This window comes from Lissotriton vulgaris, chromosome 7 (assembly GCF_964263255.1).
Source record: "Lissotriton vulgaris chromosome 7, aLisVul1.2, whole genome shotgun sequence".
Classification (NCBI taxonomy): domain Eukaryota; kingdom Metazoa; phylum Chordata; class Amphibia; order Caudata; family Salamandridae; genus Lissotriton; species Lissotriton vulgaris.
Genome location: NC_141695.1, coordinates 803881486 through 803900014, shown reverse-complemented (window position 1 = coordinate 803900014; position 18529 = coordinate 803881486). Strand labels below are relative to the sequence as shown.

General features: G+C 42.9%; 1 protein-coding gene across 2 annotated transcripts in view; it reads left to right on the top strand.

Moving 5' to 3' along the window:
- ENGASE (endo-beta-N-acetylglucosaminidase) overlaps nt 1-6981 on the top strand; it is a 324534-nt gene extending 317553 nt beyond the window's left edge. For both annotated transcript variants that reach the window (XM_086931067.1, XM_086931068.1), the window contains 2 exons: nt 1438-1552; nt 2340-6981. In XM_086931067.1, coding sequence (XP_086787193.1) covers nt 1438-1552; nt 2340-2744 — 520 coding nt within the window. In that variant the 3' untranslated portion in view covers nt 2745-6981. The remainder of the gene's footprint in view (nt 1-1437; nt 1553-2339) is intronic.
- Nucleotides 6982-18529: the final 11548 nt, after the last annotated feature.

The following is an 18529-nucleotide window of genomic DNA, read 5'->3' as shown; positions in this document are numbered from 1 at the left end:
ATGTCTCTACCAGATACATTGTTACCGAAGGTAAGTAACTCGTTCTTCTGTGCCTGAGACAGGAGGGAAATGTGTGCCTTTCCCAAGGGTCCATGCACCAGCCACTAAAGAGAGGAAGTGTATCAGTGAAGAAAGAAAAGTCTGCCAAATGTGTGCATGCATGCGCGAGAGTGTGTATTTGTGTATGTGTGTAGGTAGTGAAAGTGGGCAAGTGAGTCATAGGAAATGAGTTTAACTCGGAATGAGTGTTTCAGTGTAAGCAAGTGAAAGTGAGAATGAACAAATGTGAGAGAAAGAGAGGAAATGTGAGTGGGTGAGACTTAGTAAGAATGAGTGTAAGTACATGCAAGTGAGTGTGTGTGTGTGTGTGTGTGTGTGTGTGTGTGTGTGTTATACCTGTGAGTCTGGTACTGGCCCTTGCAATCTGGAGGTATTTTTTGGCATATGGGGTACATACGGTAAAAAATTAAAGCTGGCATGTTGATGGTAATTCATTGGGATAAGACGCACCCATGGCAAAATATTGGTGTTGGCATATGGGAGGTAATTCTTGACATAAGGGGCAATTTTTGCAAATTGTTGGCCCTAACACACTAAAGGTAATTTTGGCCTATGGCACACACAAGGCAAAATACTGGCGTGCTAGACCTAATACTTCACGTTAGGCAGAACATCCATGGCTTATGGGCCAGGAAAAGGCAACTATGCCATAAGAGGTCAGTTTTAACTGGTTACCTATAGTATATGGATTGCATTAGTGGCAAACATTTGGCTCTGGCATATTGCATGGAATTCTTGGCATAAGGAGACACCCATTTAATATGAGAACTCTCAAGACAAAATGCTGGCCCTGGCACAATGGAAGAAATTTACATATCGGAAGGCACCCTCTGCATATTTTGGAAAAAATATGTTCAACTCATGGGGGGAGGGGGGTCAGTCTTCATTGGCTTGGAATATACCATGAATCTACTTAAATGGTAATTGTGTACCGTTCCAGAACCTATTGCTCTTCAGAAAATGTATGCAAAAATTGTGTTTTTAGAATGTACAGTTTATCTATCATAGAGGATGTCTGGCTCAGGCACTTTGCTCACTTGCAGGGATTCGGGCCCAGTATTATGCCACTATACTTTCAAACATCACTAGCCACTGGCTCACCTTTTCTCTTTGAGTGAGACTATACCTGCCTCAGAAGTCTTCTATTGCTCCCTCTCATTCTCCGATAGTCAAATTGTCTTGCACAATATCTCACCTTTCTCTGTCTCTCTGAGTGAGAACCTGGGGTTAGCCATGTGCTTCTCTTTAATCCCACACCTTTCTTTTCCCCTGCTCTCTCTGGGTTAGGCTGTCTTTGTACCACAACCAATTATCTTATGCTCTTTTCACTCCCTTATGTCAAGAATGCATCTGACATCTTTATTTTCTCCCCTATAGGTGCTATGAAGTAGAACTCAAAGACTGTCTCCTCCAGGATCTTTTCATCCATATTTCTCGGCCACAGTCCAATACGGAGGAGATCCACTTCACATGCCGCCTGGGAGAGATCCGGGTAAGTGCATGACCACAGGGGTCTGAGGTCATTCTGTCGAGCACAATGTCATCCGCTGGGATCACGTTAGCCACTGCACTGGTGTCGAAAGTGGCCCACTCATGTTGGAAATCAGGCAGTGGGATAAAATGCCTACCATTGTTTAAGAGCATTGCCAGTGATATCCAGGGATACCCATGTGGCAGAGATCATCCAATCAGTGAAGAGCTGTACCAGTGCGTCTGAGGACAGCCACTGGTGCCAGAGATTATCTGCAGACATAAAGGTAAATGACCTGTTCAGGGAAAAGCCATTTGGGCATAAGTCAACTCTTGAGCTTCCAGCACAGATCGATCAGCGATGTTAGTAGTGACCCAAAGGCGCTCACTTTGATACGAATGCCACCTTAAGATAAAAGACGTGCAGACTTATGAGCACTCTTGGTGAGACATGGCTATGGAATTTGCATGTTATTCGCCAACATGGCGAAAGGTCTCTCAGTTCACACTAGAAGCGGCTTCTGTCACCTGCCATCTTTTCTTGAGGCCCACATGCCTTTCTTCTGCACAGGGTGCTATTCCCTATGTGGCTACCTCAAAGTCCTATTATTTCTATAGCAACAACACCTATTATCTCAATAAGCACCTCATGCCTCAGTACAGTGACCCCAAATATTTCCTCCCTGGCCTCTCTTCCTCAGCCTCTTTTCAATTTTCTGGTACCATATCTCCTGTCCCCTTCTTCTCTTTCCCTCTGCTTCCACCTTTGGAAGGCCAATCACTGATCAGGTCTCTTCTCCCTTTTCCAGGTCATCGATGCCAGCAGTCTAATGGTGCCACATCCTCGTGTGCGAGATATGCGTGCCTCAGAGGTTCTGTGGTGGAGGGACAAGGACCAGCCTAACCAGCTCTACCTCAGCCTCACTTTGCACTGGTCCTATCCCCTGGAGCAGGCTCGCCAGTTTCGCATTTTTTGCCAAGGAGTGACCTGTCACCGGACTGCGTCGTCCCCTGACTCTAGTCAGCCCCATCTCATTGGCCTGGCCTATGCTGCTGCTTACCGCCTGGTGAACTTGGCAGTGCCCGAAGCAGGCCTTCAGCGCCGCCTGGAATTCACAGTGCAGCCAGTCACCACAGACGGATTTATGACGACGCCCGCACAGTGGGGGCATGTGGTTCTAGAATATTCCGAGCGGACACACACCTTAGTTTGAGGCCTGGAGCCGTACAGTAAATAAAAATGCAGAACATTATGATTCGGCGGGGATGTTTCTTTCTACATTCGTTTTTCAAAACAGGAAAGACCAAGTGGTCAGAAAGGCTTCTGAAGGGTCAGGAGAAGATTTGAGTAAATAGAGGAGTATCCTGAAATCTCAGTGCACCGTTTTCTACAAAGCAGTACCGTTGTACACTGACATGAGTTGTGCAACATACATGAACTTGGTAGTTATAAATTACAGTATGCCAAATTAACTTAAAATATTCATACAGAAATATTCCAGACAAATTGTACAACTAAGATAGAATAGATTTCCAGTTACAGGACAAGAAAGGGTTTTAAAGCAATTGTAAAATCGAAAACAAACATTGGCATGTTCTTCATTTATACAAAAGAGGCAAAGCATAGGAAAATATACGAGGGTTCTACTTTGTAAAAATGGACCTTAAATATAAATTCTGCTTGAACAGCAAACCTTAGTAAAAGGTTTAAGTATTAATTATCACAGTTACGATAAGAACATCCTAGCTGTTTCGCACCACTAGTGCATGAAAGTGAAATATGTTCAAGTATTGTCAGATTCCCCAGGTTAAAATTCATGTCCACCCTTTTCACATCAGGCTCTAGCTTAGCTTTTATATAGAACTGAACTGCACCCAATGTCAGAATATCACAATTAAGTTCAATAGTTTCTTTTTTAAATATGTTGTCCAGATAATAGTCAAAACATTTACCTCTGGCTATGCTTTTTTAAACCGGAGTTTCATATTATCCCTATTAGTGTGATCCAAGACTGAGGCTTAGGTATTTCAAAGTCTTTCAAGAATGTAAGTAACTTTGAGAAAGATTACTTCTGAGTGACATCATTTAATAATTTGTAAAACCGAGGAAATGGCCATATAGATAATTAAAAGAGCATACAACCTGGAGAATACACAGTATGTCATCGAAGTTAGACCAAGCTCCTGCCAAATACTCCGTTGGAGTACGCAGTCCTACTCAAAGGTAGGCCTTCAATATTCAAATATCTACCATATGCACTTTAGTAATGGCGATTAAAGTTTGGACTTTAGTAGCACATAAGGCATTAGATAGACTTACATTTTTAATATGGAAGTCACGCCTCTCTTAAATAGTGTTTTAAAAACTTGAGTAGCACAATCCGACATAGCTAGCTTTTGTTGACTGATTTTACATGTTATCCATTATAGATTATTATAAAGTTTAGCACCCAAATGGGGAAAGTTATTCATCGTTTCAAGATGACTATCATTCACCGGTGGACAGCCGTTATTACCTGGATGCTGATTGTCATGGTTTTAAGTTTTTTGTTTGTTAACCACTAGATCATGGACATAGAGTAGTAAGCGTACGCGTTCTGATGACATTGTAAACCTACCGAAGTGAGATTTTCAATATCAAGTCATCTGCAAACATTAGAGACAATAGTTCGAACAACCCTAAATTGAGGGGGACAAAGATTCCAATTCTTTATAAAACTTGGAAAATCTGCTATATATTATAATAAAAGAGGAGTGAGGACAAAACCTTGTTTAAAGCCAATAGCAACATACATTCTGGCTGTTAACCCAAAACTAGACCCAAGCATAGCACATAGCCAGTTGTTTAAGTGCAGATTTACTAGTGCTTGCGGCATGTAGTCTTGTATATTATGGTTTTTTTTTTAGTTTTTTGCCATAATTAGGTCGATCAACGCAATCAAACACACAGCTAAATTCAGCAGATGCAAGATACAATTTCATGTGTCTGTTTTGCTCATAACTTTTCACTCTTAATCTGCAGCCATAAGACCGCATTCATTGAGCAAGAACCTTGAAATCCAGCCTGCTCAATGTGTAGTAGTCCATTTTCACTGACCCATGACTCTAGATGATTTAGAATGACTTTGGCAAATAGTTTCCCTGTCACATCTAACAAGATGATAGGACAGTAGTTTAAGGGGGTTGGTCCTGTAACCGTTCTTGTATGGGGAAATATGACCAAACAAGCTAGAAAATCTTAAGCTCCACATGTATTGCTTCTACTCAGCATCTGAAGGATCGAAGACCCATATTGCTAATAAGATTCATAAATATTGCATTTGTTTTCTTATAAAAAAAGATCATCATGAAATTGCATTACATACTTCGGGCACAAAACAAAAATGTAAATATACTCCGTTCGCACAATGCTTCATTATTGCATTTCTGAAAAAAATGTGTTATCCTAGACCCTGTGCCCTCATATCATTCATACACTCATTCATAGTCAATATGAAACCCAAGGTTCCCAGACTCCACATATAGTCCAATGACAAACATTTGTATGTCATGCATATTCCCAGTATATCGCACACAATTGTTGTGGTTCACCGGCCAAGGTCCAAAGAGCAGTCTAAGCACTTTTAGTTGCCCACTATTCATTTTGTACCACTTTCTTAAAGATCAGCATAAATAAAATCTAGATTTTCAATGGGGCACCAGGGCAATTATTATCTACAAAGTAGGAAATAAATCAAGCCCTTAACACAGTATATATTCTTCAAATACTGTTAAAACAGTTTCTTTTACAATATCTCGCTATGAAACTCTGCAAATAAATGTGTATAAACACTTCAGAATCACATCATAGAGCAAACAACTTTTAATCACCTACCACCTTGTACTTCCTGCCACGCCACACTGAAGTTACTAAAATTGTGATGTATGGGATGCTTGAATTAATCTCAGCAACTGGCAATTACTCTGGGCCACATCCAGGCCATCGTTATTTTGCAAACTCTTTGACCAGCCATATGCAAATCAGTCTAGATCCTGGCCCAGTAGAAACAGTCCTTCTAGTGGGTTGTGGTCAACAAACTCACTTCACATCTAATCAACATTAGCAGTAAGCATGTGAACGGCAATTTCCCGACAGCTTTCACAGTAGTTTTTCTATTCCCCCTCCAAAAATGTACTTCTGCCTATATACTTTTAAAACATTTATTGAAGTCAAGACCATGTTAGCACATCCTCTTTTCAACAAAGACTTCACCCAAGCTAATAGATATTGTAACTTACCCACTGTATCAGATGTGCTTTTATATACATTTTAGGTTTTGAAAGGCATGCTTTCCAGCAGCTATGCCATCACCCTTGAAGGTGAAACACAGGGCTTTTGTGCCTGAAAACAAAATAGTTGTTTCTATTGCAAGAGTGCAAAACACTGCCCAATGAAAACTACATACAAGCTGTGAAAGTTACAAGCACTTGCTAAAAGGTTAAATGTCAGTATTAAATATAATATCAATGTCCGTATTAAATATAATATCAAGAGTTAATATTTACATATTTGTGTCCAACGGAGAAAGAGAGCAAAGAGGAACATCATAGCATTTTAGAATTTTGTATAGCTTAAATGCAATCTTTAAACTGCTGTGAGGGAATAGAAATAGGAAAGAAGTGTCAAGAGTGAGGGAAGAAAGAGAAATATTTGGGCATTCTGGAATTTCATGTAGTACATGTGCCATTCTAAGGCTGCTCCCAAGCGAGAAAGGGACATGAAGGGGGTTGGTGGAGAGGGGGTATACGGAAGAGAACATTACAGCATGCTGGATGCTTGTTTAATTGTTATGCTGCCCCAAGACTACCTCGAAGTGCAGCATGGTAAAAAGGATGGGGAATAAGGGATCATGAGTGAGAGCGAGGTAGGTGAGAAAACATATACTTGTATTATTTTATATGAAAGATTACACTTCACCTTCCACTCTCTCTTACCAGATCCCTATGTAGCTTTTCGAAGCAGCCTTAGGGCAGCATAAGAGTTGTTCAAGTACCCAACCAGCCATAATGCTCCCCTCTTTCCGCTACCTCTGATTTGTTCCCTTTCAGCACTTTAAAGAAGCCTTATGGCAGCATAATTTCTTTATGCGAACAACTTGACGTAACATTCCTTTATTCCTTCACCCATCTTTCCTGAACCATCTTTTAAATATCTGTTCTCATGCAGACCTTTAAAGCATCCTTTTGATGTATATAACCATGTTTTATTACGTTATGTAAGGACTGATATTTTCAACAGTATTCACGGACTGCTGACTGCTTGAAGTTCCGTTTTAATATTTTACATTGATAGTGATTATTGTTTGCATCAAGAAAGTGATAGTTAAGCAGAGCATTACTCTATCCTTTCCAAAAGTTTCAATTATTTTGAAGTTAATGTAAATAAAAAACTCCTACATTAAGTTTCTTTAATTGTAGTCCTAGCACTTTTATTGCTGCCGCTGGGAGAGGATCAGCATGACCTTATTAGAGGTCCTGTAAGTTATCTGAAACAGAGGTCGAAGTAGATGGTTTGAAGTGTGCTTTATGGAAAAGTTCACACCTTCAGTGGAAAGTCTGCAGAAATAAAAACGCCTTCTCCTGAAATTATAATGTTTAACTCTTGACCAAGATTTCAATACACGCACATTTCAGGAGAAGGTATTTTCATTTCTTCAGACTTTTTAACACACACGCATTTCAGGAGAAGACGTTTTAATTACTGAAGACTTTCTACTGATAGCACGATCTTTGCCTTTCATAAGGCACATCCACTTCAACCTCAATTTCAGATCGGAGGGTGTGCGCGCTCATGGAGAGACACTAGGACGCTGGTAAAGAGATGCTGCGTGTGCACCCATGAGCAAGCTTACAGGGAACATAGCTCAAGACCCTTGCAACCATGAACCAAAAATCTCTCCCCTTCATCCATCTGTTCTTTCATCAAGATCTTTCATTTTTTAGATTGATTTGTTTTATGGATCCCCAATACCAACTTATGTTTTGGAAGCATAGCTGTTGAAAAAAGATTGACCACGGACACCATACAATCTACAAACTTTATTAATTCACAGTCCCAGAAAAGACAGAGCTGGTAATGGGTGTTTATTAACCAAGCAATAAAAATACATTATTTCATTCAAGGCAAACAAGCAATTATTGTGACAACTGTCATTTTTGTAATGGAACAGAGGGATCAAAGGGAGAACAGACATTTGCATGGATAGCATTATTGAGTGTTAATTAAAATTATTTGGCTCAATCATTTAACAAAGCTAACCACTTCTTACAATAAAACTAATTAAGGTTGCTGGCTGCCCTTCGTATTTTTCTCAAATTATCTGTTAACGAGTGACCAATATAAAACTATGTTCCATATGTACGGGGCAGTACCATGATGAATTATCCACTTGTTAGCCAAATAAGGTGCACCCAAACCCCGAGTGGCATCCATATCAGAAAAGCCAGTATGCAGGTGTAAGGATGTTATTGACGGAGTCTGCAAATCACCTGCTATAACAGAAACCGCTTTAGGATAATCATACAATCGGCCATTGCAGTATCCTCATCAAAGTTTCCAAATTACAAACACATCTTCTATGGGGAGTACATTACTTAATATATAACAAATACAAGGCCATATTTAGAATGTAAGTCCAGTTTATGGGCAGAGCAGGTAATCAGCACACAGTAATAATGATGAGGCCTCCTTTGGTGTGCCTTTTGTTGAGACCCCCACTAGGGTTAGAAATAACTTATACTTTCTCATGTCAAAATCATACCATAACCAAGTTTTGTGTAGGCATACTATTTGAGTTGTGAGAAAGAGAAAATTAATCGTAAAACACAAAAAAAGTTAATGCTTGCCCAGCTATGTTTAAACTAAGGAAATTCTAGGACTTGCGCTTTGAGTCAAAACACTAGGCATCCACAACAAATGTTATGTATCAGGATAATCCATTTTATCGGTGTTTGTGTAGAAGTTCCATGTAACTATCAGTTTAGGGGTGTATCTCTTTACATTTTCACAAAATAGATTGGTAGAAGTGGGCCATAACATAGAAGCACAGATGTTTGTCTTTATCAAGGAATTCCTTTCTAAGAGGGAGAAGCTGCTGTAGTAGGGTTCTCAAGGGTAACATCAAGTTCAAGGCATATGAGCTGTAGATCATATCCTATGCATAGATCGCCATCTAGTGTTGGGTCTGGATGTTTGCACTTTGTTTTTGTTCAAGAAGTCTTTCCAGTCAAGCGGTAGGTGACTCCTCCTTTCGGTGTTAGTGCGCATGGGCATCGACTCCATCCTCCGATTGGTTTTTTCGGATGTGTATTGCTGCGCTCCGGTTTGGCACCGTTTCTTGGACCCCTTCGACGCGCAAACCACTACCCTCAACGGTATTGTTATCGGTCGCGATTCTCTATTCGTCGCGTATCGTCTCACCTCAAAAAAACTTCGATCGGAAAACTCGTAGCAGTCCGTCGGGCCTTCCCGCGCCGGCCGCACTAGCAGCAGATGGAACGGATTCCCTTCAAGTTATGTCCCGGGTGTTGTGCTAAATTTCCATGCACCGACTTGCACGAAGTGTGCAACCTCTGCTTGTCCCTGGAACACGACGAGAAAGACTGCGAAACGTGTCACTCGTTTCGAGCGAAGAAGACACTTCGTGAATGTCGGACTTGATGTCACGAAGTGCAACAAGAAAGCTGCTCTGCACCGGACATCTTTGGTGAAGATTCCGACACAGAACATCAAGCTCAAGGAGCCAAGGAGGAAGAACATATCTCCCTGTCCGAAGTTGACTCTGACATAGAAGAAGAGGAGCAGGTTACTCCGGGTCAACATACTGTGAGTAAAGATATCCTTTTGCCCCCTCAAAAACATAAAACGAAGACTCCAGTCCCTCCTCCGCCCTCTGGTCAAGGTTGGCTCTGACAAAGAGTTTCCGATGCCCCGCCCTGAAACAGTAAGAGAAGCCTTCCGGCTCAGGCTCTAGCTGACCCCACTCCGGCACCGACCCAACACCTTTGACGCGAAACCCAAATCCTATTATGTGGTGGTCACAATACCATTGTTTCCGAAGATTCTACCTTCCACACCAAAGGGTTCAGAGCCGAAACCTTTGATGCTGAAACCGCCAAATAAAGAAAAAGACAGTTTGTCTAAAGAGCCTCGACCAATGCCCTGCTGTCAGATACGAAGCAGAAAAAAAACCTGTGGTCAACCCTGAAACAGGTCATACTCATGCCATTCTTCCCAAAAAACGGGCGATTGACCTACCAGAGGACTACCTTATTCCTCTTAGGAAGAAGAGTGTGGGACCAACCCTTCTCCTTCTTACATTCTACCTCCTTCTCCCACTGATCCCAATATGATTATCAAATACAGACAATGACCCTGATTTGTATCCCTCCAGACCGTTCCCACCTGACGATAACATTGCGTATATTGAGCCCCTTAACAGGGCTGTTCAATATCATGGGTGGAGCTCCATAAAGAGGTTTTAGAAAAGGATTTCCTTTTTGAAACACTTCTTCTCAAAGACCCACTCATACCTTATCAATGCTAAAAGGTGCGTTAAAACGCACAAATTAGGTATTTAAAAATCCCGTACGGACATTGAGCTCCTTAACAGGGCTGTTCAATATCATGGGGTGGAGCTCTATAAAGAGCTTTTAGAAGAGGATTTCCTTTCTGAAACAATTCTTCTCAAATACCCACTCATACCTTACCAATGCTAAAAGGTATGTTAAAACAATCAAATTAGGTATTTAAAGATCCTGTACGGGCAAGAATAATTACTCTTAGGATGGACAAAAAATATAAGCCTGCACCTACCGACCCGGTTTACATCAGAGGCCAGCTGACCGTAGACTCTCTTGTAGTCTCCAACGCTTGCAAGAGAGTTAACTCTCAAATTCCAGGTGAGACTCCTCCTCCTAGTAAGGAGTCTAAGCTTATTGATGCCTCAGGCAAAAGAGTGGCCTCACAGGCAGCAAATCATTGGCGTATTGCCAACACTCAAGCTCTACTGGCTCGTTATGATAGGGCTCATTATGATGAGTTAGAAAAACAAAACTCGCAATATTTACCTGATGAACACAAATCGAAGGCTACTGACCTTATCCAAGAAGGTAAACTTATTACTAATACATCCATCAGGTGTGCCCTACATGAAGCGGACACACCAGCTTGTGCTATGAACACCAGTATACTCTTACGCAGGCATGCTTGGTTGAGAATATCAGGCTTCAAGCCAGAGGTGCAAACCTCCATACTTATCAAACCATTCGAACATCTTTTTGGGCCAGTGGTTGATACCTAGCTGGAAAAGATGAAAAAAGACATGGAGGTCGCAAAGACCATGGGGGCCTTGCAGTTACCTGCCACTTAGGGTTCCTTTTGCCGCTCCTTTTACAGGGGTGGTTCTACAACTGTATCCACCAAAAATCCTTCCTCCTCTTACAAGGGCAAAAACCTATCTCACTCTTCAAGAGGTTATTTCGGTGGAGGTTTTAGAGAAAACAACAGTAAGGGAAGAGGCACGGGCAGCAACTCCCCACGCACTTCTCCCGCAAACAAACTGTGACTTCCTTCCGCTAACCCCGGCCATTCCACCACTGTTGGGGGACGTCTCTCTCAATTCCTATCTGGAATTCAATCACCTCAGACAAGTGGGTACCACAAATTATCCAATATGGTTACTGCCTGGAGCTTACAGACACTCCCCCAAATATTCTTCAGAGATCACATGCAATGTCACCATAGCATCTTACCTTTCTAAGGCAAGAGGGTCTTTCTCTCTTGGACAAACACGCTATAGAGCCAGTTCCATTACAATACCATGGGACCGGGGTATACTCCCTGTACTTTTTAATTCCCAAAAAGGACGGCTCTCTCATGCCTATACTAGAAATCCGAGAACTAAATCTGTGCATTCAGTCAGACTACTTTAAAATGGTCACACTCAAACAGGTACTCCCACTCCTACAGCAAGGCGATTTCTCTCAACTTTAGACCTAAAGGACGCCTACTTCCATATTACCATTCACCCTGCTCACCGGAAATTCCTTAGATTTGTGGTGCATGGCTACCATTATCAATTCACAGTTCTCCCATTTGGAGTAACAACCGCATCCAAGGGTGTTTACAAAATACCTGGCAGTAGTTGCTACTCCTCTACAAGACAGCACATTCACGTCTTCCCTTACTTGGACGACTGGCTAATAAAAGCTGTATCGCAGCAAAGCCTGCCTACACCACACTCAAAAAACAGCCCCAACTGCTTCACGACCTTGGGTTCACTGTAAACCTTACCAAGTCTCATCTCAAACTGTCCAACACACAAGTGTATCTTGGAGCTACAACAGATACACAAAGAGCTCTAGCGTGTCCCAACCCACCCAGTTTCAGCCTCAACACTCGTTACCAGCTCGAGTGTTCATGCAATTGCTGGGAGTGATGGCGTCTTGCATTTTAATCATTCCTTATGCAAGACTTTAAATGTGTCCCCTACAGGAATGCTTGGCACGTCAATGGAAGCAGGCTCAAGGTCAGCTATCAGATCTAGTATTGGCAGACAGCCACACCTATCGCTCTCTGCAAAGGTGGAACATTCAAAGCCTTTTCAAGGGGCAGCCATTCCTCGACTCGGTTCCACAGATGGTGCTAACAGCAGATGCATCGCTCGCTGGTTGAGGAGCTCATCTACAAAAACTTACCATTCAGGGCATGTGGACAACTCCACACAAGCCACCTGGAACTGCTAGCAATTTTTCTAGCATTGAAAGCATTTCAATTTCATCTGGTATGCAAAGCTGTCCTGATTTGTACAGACACCATGACGGCTATGTATTACATACAAAAACAGGGGAGACGCACTCTCTCCAATTCTCATGGGTAGCCCAGGGCATCTAGAGATGGGCCATACCTCACAAAATATATATCCTTGCAGATCACCTTCCAGGAGTGAACAACCAGATTGCAGATCTGCTCAGTCATCAGCAACAACGAATCCACGAACGTGAACTCCATCCTCAGGTTCTCCTCCCATTCTTCCAAATGTGGGGCTTTCCATAGATAGATCTGTTTGCCACCCACCTAAACGCAAAATGCCCGAACTTCGCATCCAGGTATCCACACCCATTGTCCAAATGCAACACACTATGGATGAACTGGTCAGGGATATTTGCTTATGCTCTTCTGCCTCTCCCACTCATTCCATTAGTGGTTTGGAAGCTCAGACAATAGTCCCCGACACTAATCCTAGTTGCTCCAGCCTGGGCCCATCAACCCTGGTTCACATCTCTGTTAGAGTTATCCATAGTTCCTCACCAAAAACTACACCTTACTCCCAATCTCCTCACTCAGAACCATGGAGAGAAAAGACATCCAGATCCCAGCCATCTCAACCTTGTGATCTGGCACCTGAAATCCTAGAGTTTGGTTATCTTAATCTTCTGCCAGACTGCATAAATATCATCAACGAGGCTAGGCGCCCTACCACAAGAACAGGCTATGCAGCAAAGTGGAAGCGGTTTGTGATTTACTATGACAACAATCAAAACCATCAACTGGTCGCTTCAATACAGAACATCATTTGTTATCTATTACATCTACAGCGCTCTAACTTAGCGTACACATCAATACGCTTACATCTTGCTGCATATCTGCAAAACAGGCCGCATTCGTCTCGCTTTAGAGTGCCTGCCTTAAAAGCATTTATAGGACTTGTCATTCCCCCCAGACTTCTGCCTGCTCCAGTGTGGAATCTCAACATCGTTCTTACAAGACTAATGGGTCCACCATTTGAGTCATTGCACAAATGAAATCTACATTTTCTCACTTGGAAGGTAGCCTTCCTCATAGCCATCAGATCTCTGAGAAGAGTGAGTGAGCTTCAGGCGCTAACCATACAAGAGCCATTTTTACAAATACACCAAAACAAAGTGGTTCTGAGGACTAACCCCAAATTTTTACCTAGAGTCATTTCTGCCTTTCACGTCAACCAATCTGTTGAGTAACCGGTCTTCTTTCCTCGGCCAGATTATGTGGCAGAACAGGCTCTTCACACCTTAGATGTCAAAAGAGCTTTACTATACTACATTGAAAGAACAAAACCTTTCAGGAAGAAAATGCAACTTTTTGCTCCACCATATAAAGGCAATCCAATATCAAAATCAGGTATTGCAAGGTGGATAGTTAAGTGCATTCAAATATGCTATGGAAAAGCAAAACGCACATTAACAATTCCCCCTAGAGCACACTCTTCACGCAAAATGGGGGCTTCTATCACATTCTTAGGAAATATACCCATAGATGACATCTGCAAAGCAGCAACATGCTCTATTCCACACACATTCACAAAACACTATTGTGTAGATGTTTTAGCAAGACAGCCAGCAAGTGTGGGCCAGGCAGTTTTACAGACTCTATTTCAAACTACTGCAACAGCTACAGGTTTGCCACCGCTTTGGGAGATAACTGCTACATAGCATATGATCTACAGCTCATATGCCTCGAACGGAAAATGCTACTTACCTAGTATGCATCTGTTCTTGGCATATAGAGGTGTAGCGTCATATGCCTCCACTCGCCTCCCCGGGTACTTTTACCTGTTGCAGAAACATCTTACTTGGATACAATATACATGGACATGTCTCTTTACTACTCTTACTAACTCCATTATCACCCTCTGCGGCAAAACAATCCAAGGAGGGAGTCGATGCCCAAGTGCACTATCATCGAAAGGAGGAGTCCCCTAAATCTTGACTGGAAAGACTTCTGCAAACATAGTGCAAACATTTGGACCCAACACTAAATGGCGATCAATGCATAGCATATGACTCTACAGCTCTATATGCCAAGAACAGATGCATACTGGACAAGTAGCATTTTCTTCCCTTTGCAAACGTTCCCTACTATATGGACCAAATGAGAAGAATAACAATTCTCTAAAGTTCTAGATGGATCTGATGCCCAATTGTTGTAAGGAAAAAATTGCACCAGCGTTATATGTTGTGAAGTAATCAAGTGTAACTCATAAATACAACAAATAGTACTTAAGATTGTTTACTGATTAAAGAAGCAAGAGATATCAGGTTGTGGAAATAAGTCATTAAGTAACCATGTTAAACAGTCATCTTGCAAAACAAGCAAATCCTCCAGAGTTGATTCAGTCATCTTATTAGCAGAATCCTTAGTTTTGTGGAGGTACAGAGGATAGAAAGGAGCAGCATCAATATTTTAAACCGTATAATTATGATTTTTCCTCGAGATATCTGCCTCTAGAACTGTTGCATCCACATGACTCATTGGCACAGTTGTATTGGGAAATTCTACTCATCTTGGTCCTTTTTTGTTGACCTACATTTTTTCGCATTTTTGCCTCTCCGAGTAGTAGAGCAAACCTGAAGTGACTGAACCAGCAAATGAGCTGGTTGTGTACGAGTAATAAGGTGCAAGGAATTTAAAAAAAAATCTCCTTCCATGTACCTTATTTGAATATAAAAGAGCCTTCGTATTACTGTTATTCTGCAAGTAATTGGAGTTAGGGCCGGATTATTAGCTTGGTGGTCTTGGAGCGGGCCACCACCACCAGTGCCCCTCTTCAAGACTGTCAAACTCAACCACCACCCGTCCGCCTGATTTGGAGTTTTCTTTTGGTCTAGCAGGCGATCCTTTAGAGGTCCCACTTCAGTGCCTATTAGAAAGGCACCACAATGGGAGCAGCAAAGCTTGTTCCTGCACGGCATGGACTGTGAAGTTCATGCTGTGCAGGAACGGGGTATGCATGCACATGGGGTCTGCTCACTGCATGCATCCCCAGGCATTAAGGCAACAGGGGACCCTGAAGGGCCCTCTTGTTTTCTCACCATCACACTTTAATGGCAGTGAGGAAACTCTTAATATGCTTGGCAGTGCTGTAGCAGCACCACCAGACGATTGCAGCCTCTCACCACTGCAAAACCGCTGAGGGATCACGGATCCCCGGCGGTTGCAACGGTCCTATGGCGGTTTCACCGCCAAACTCGTAATAGGGCAGTCGGAGTGCTGGTTCAGCAGTGCCTGCACTGCCACTATGGCTTTGAGGGTAAAAATAATCGGGCCCTTATTCTTGACTTCTCACATGTTTAGTAGTACATCATTTGTACTAGAGTTTGTCGCTAAAACAGATCTTGAGATGAAGATAACAGGGCAGCTTCATCTTTCACCATTTTGGCTAAAGAGACTAGTGGAGTGTTAGCCTCTGAAGTGCCTATAATTGCCAATTTGCACTTCATTTTGAATATCTGCATTTTCTCATGATGGTTTACTTATGATTTAAAAATCGCAGATAAATGTTTCTGGTTGGTTAGTTGTTTCATTAACTTTACTATTGTAGATAAAGTTGATTGAAAGGAAAGCATCGTAGCAGAAATAGGGGGATAAATTATCTCGGGCTGGGCAATGTTATCGATGCAAAGTTGTCTTGCTTTACACTCCTAAATACAAGGAATTCAGCACTCCCAAGATGAGGCACTCAGTAAAGCAGGAAAAAGTACCTGGAAAGGAGGCTCAGCACTCACAAAATGTGGCATTTTCAAAATAAAGTGTGGGGTTTTATTAATGATACACTCTCTAACAAAGACTTTCCCAGATGTCAAATGAAACGGGTAAAACAACATGCAAATATATATGTATAAATATATGTGCACAAGCAAATAATAACAAAACACTCAAAAGTAATCAAATGCATGAGGTAAAACACAAGCAGATAATAATTGTGAAACACGCGCAAATAATAATAATGGAACTATCATAAGTCATGCAAGGGAGCAAAACATAAGCCGATAATATCAATGATACATTCACAAGTCAAAGGTAAGGAAGCAAAACATAAGCAAATAATAATAATGGACGTCCAAAGCAAGAAACGAGCATGTCAACTGCCAGGAATAAACACTGTCAAATGCAAGAACAAAATATAAAGAGCTTAACAATGAAAGCATCATCGAGTGAGGAAAATCATAGCTCATATATCGCCATATGAGTTGCACACAACATCCTGGTCAGCTTGACTGGGAAACCCTTACAGTCATGTCGGCTGTTTCAAGGTCAAGACGGAAGCCGGATGACCAACTGTGTATTGACTCTGAGACAGAAGTACATACCTCTTTCACTCTTCTATGCGTTCTGTTCCAGCAAGGCTGCTTTGCTCTATGCTATTCAGAAAGCAAAACATTCAACTCTGGAGCAGCAAGAAAGCACAAAATTAACTCATGCAAGAGCGCAAAAAGGATGTTGTACATTCAAAATGGAGTCAGTTTAAACACATTAGGGCATATTCTCGAGGAGCTATCGCCGAGTTATCGGCACTTTAGTGCAGCCAAAGTCATGATAAATGTATCACCCCATTCACAAGCTGGTGCTAACAGCCCATATCACAGTTTACCTGCGATAGCAGCCGCAAAAAACATTGCCACAGATGACCCCGGCAACTATAGTTAATGAGATGCAGAGTCGGCATTCACGTGCAAAAAGCCGCAACAACACCACTCCACAAAATTCTTGATGACTAGTCAGATCAGCTATAAGAACACAAAAGATGCAATAAGGTGCATTAGCTGCAGGAAATGAACACCTGCTCTTACCTGATGTAAAGTAGGATGACAACTGACACCAGACAAGGGAGCGCAGCCCAGAGCCACACAGGAACAACAGATGCCATGGAGCCACTGATCATGCTGCCCGGAGCCGCAATAGAGCAACAACATCCACCACCCCCAGGTCTGCACCCCACCACCCTGACCCCCTCTCCCTGGACCACCCCAGAGGCAGCGCAGACAAAGACAGCGGACCCTCAAAAAAATGCACCAACCTCACAGACCCAACACCAGAGAATGTAATTGTCCACTACAGGCCCAAAAGGACAACCATCCTCCGCATCCTGACCATCATTGCCCACAGACCTACGGCACTAACACAGCGGACAACCAACATTCCACCTCCGACTAAGCTGCTGGCTGTACTGCACCTGTTTGCCTCTGGTACCTCTCAACCAACTGCCGCCAGAGTCAGAGGAGTCTAACAGCCAGCCCTATCCAAGTTCATTACAACTGTCCTGGATGCCATCATCAGCTTGGTACCCCAGTACCTATACCCCACCCCACTGCGCAGGAACAGCTGTTGACCAAACAAGACATATACGCCATAGCTGGCTTCCCGCACGTGTTGGGGGGCAATTGACTGCACACATGTCCTACCTATGCCCCCTGGTGACACTGCACACAATTACGTCAACGGAAAGCACACTCTTTCTATCCATGTTCAGGCAATAGTGGACCACCAGGGAATCACCACCAATGTCGCCAACTACCCAGGCGCAGTGTGCATCATTCCACTTCTTCCGACAGTCCATCATCAACCAGCGCTACCAAGATGGCGCCCATGGATATGCACTGCTCGTTGGTATGTACCAAATGAACACAGCGCAACTCCACAATCATGTAACAAACAACACTGGGAATGCTCACGTTCCAAACTCACATACAACATGCCAACCCACCAGACACGACAGCACAACTTACTGTGGCAACCTGGGCCAGCCATGTACATGAGCCGTCAACGGCAGGGCACATCAGCCACGCAATAGCAGATTGTGGGGAGAGGTGGGAACCAGGCATGTGCGAAGGAGGCAAGTGACCCATGAATGAGAACGTACACAAAGCCAAGTGTGGCATGGATGTGATGGCCAGACGGCAGTATGGAGACCACACACATATCAGGTCGAGATACACCACTGGCGTATGGAGTGTAGTGGACAGTGGACGCAAATGTCACCCCAGCCAGTGGGGAAGATCGCGAAAATGTAGCTTGTTACGTCCCCCTCCTGTAAGCGTGAGCGGAGTGGGCTGGCCCGGCGTACGCCAGGCCAGCGTAGGAGTGTGAATAAAAAGCACGTAGCTCTGGGCATGGTCCTCTTCTGGAATGCCCAATGTCTCT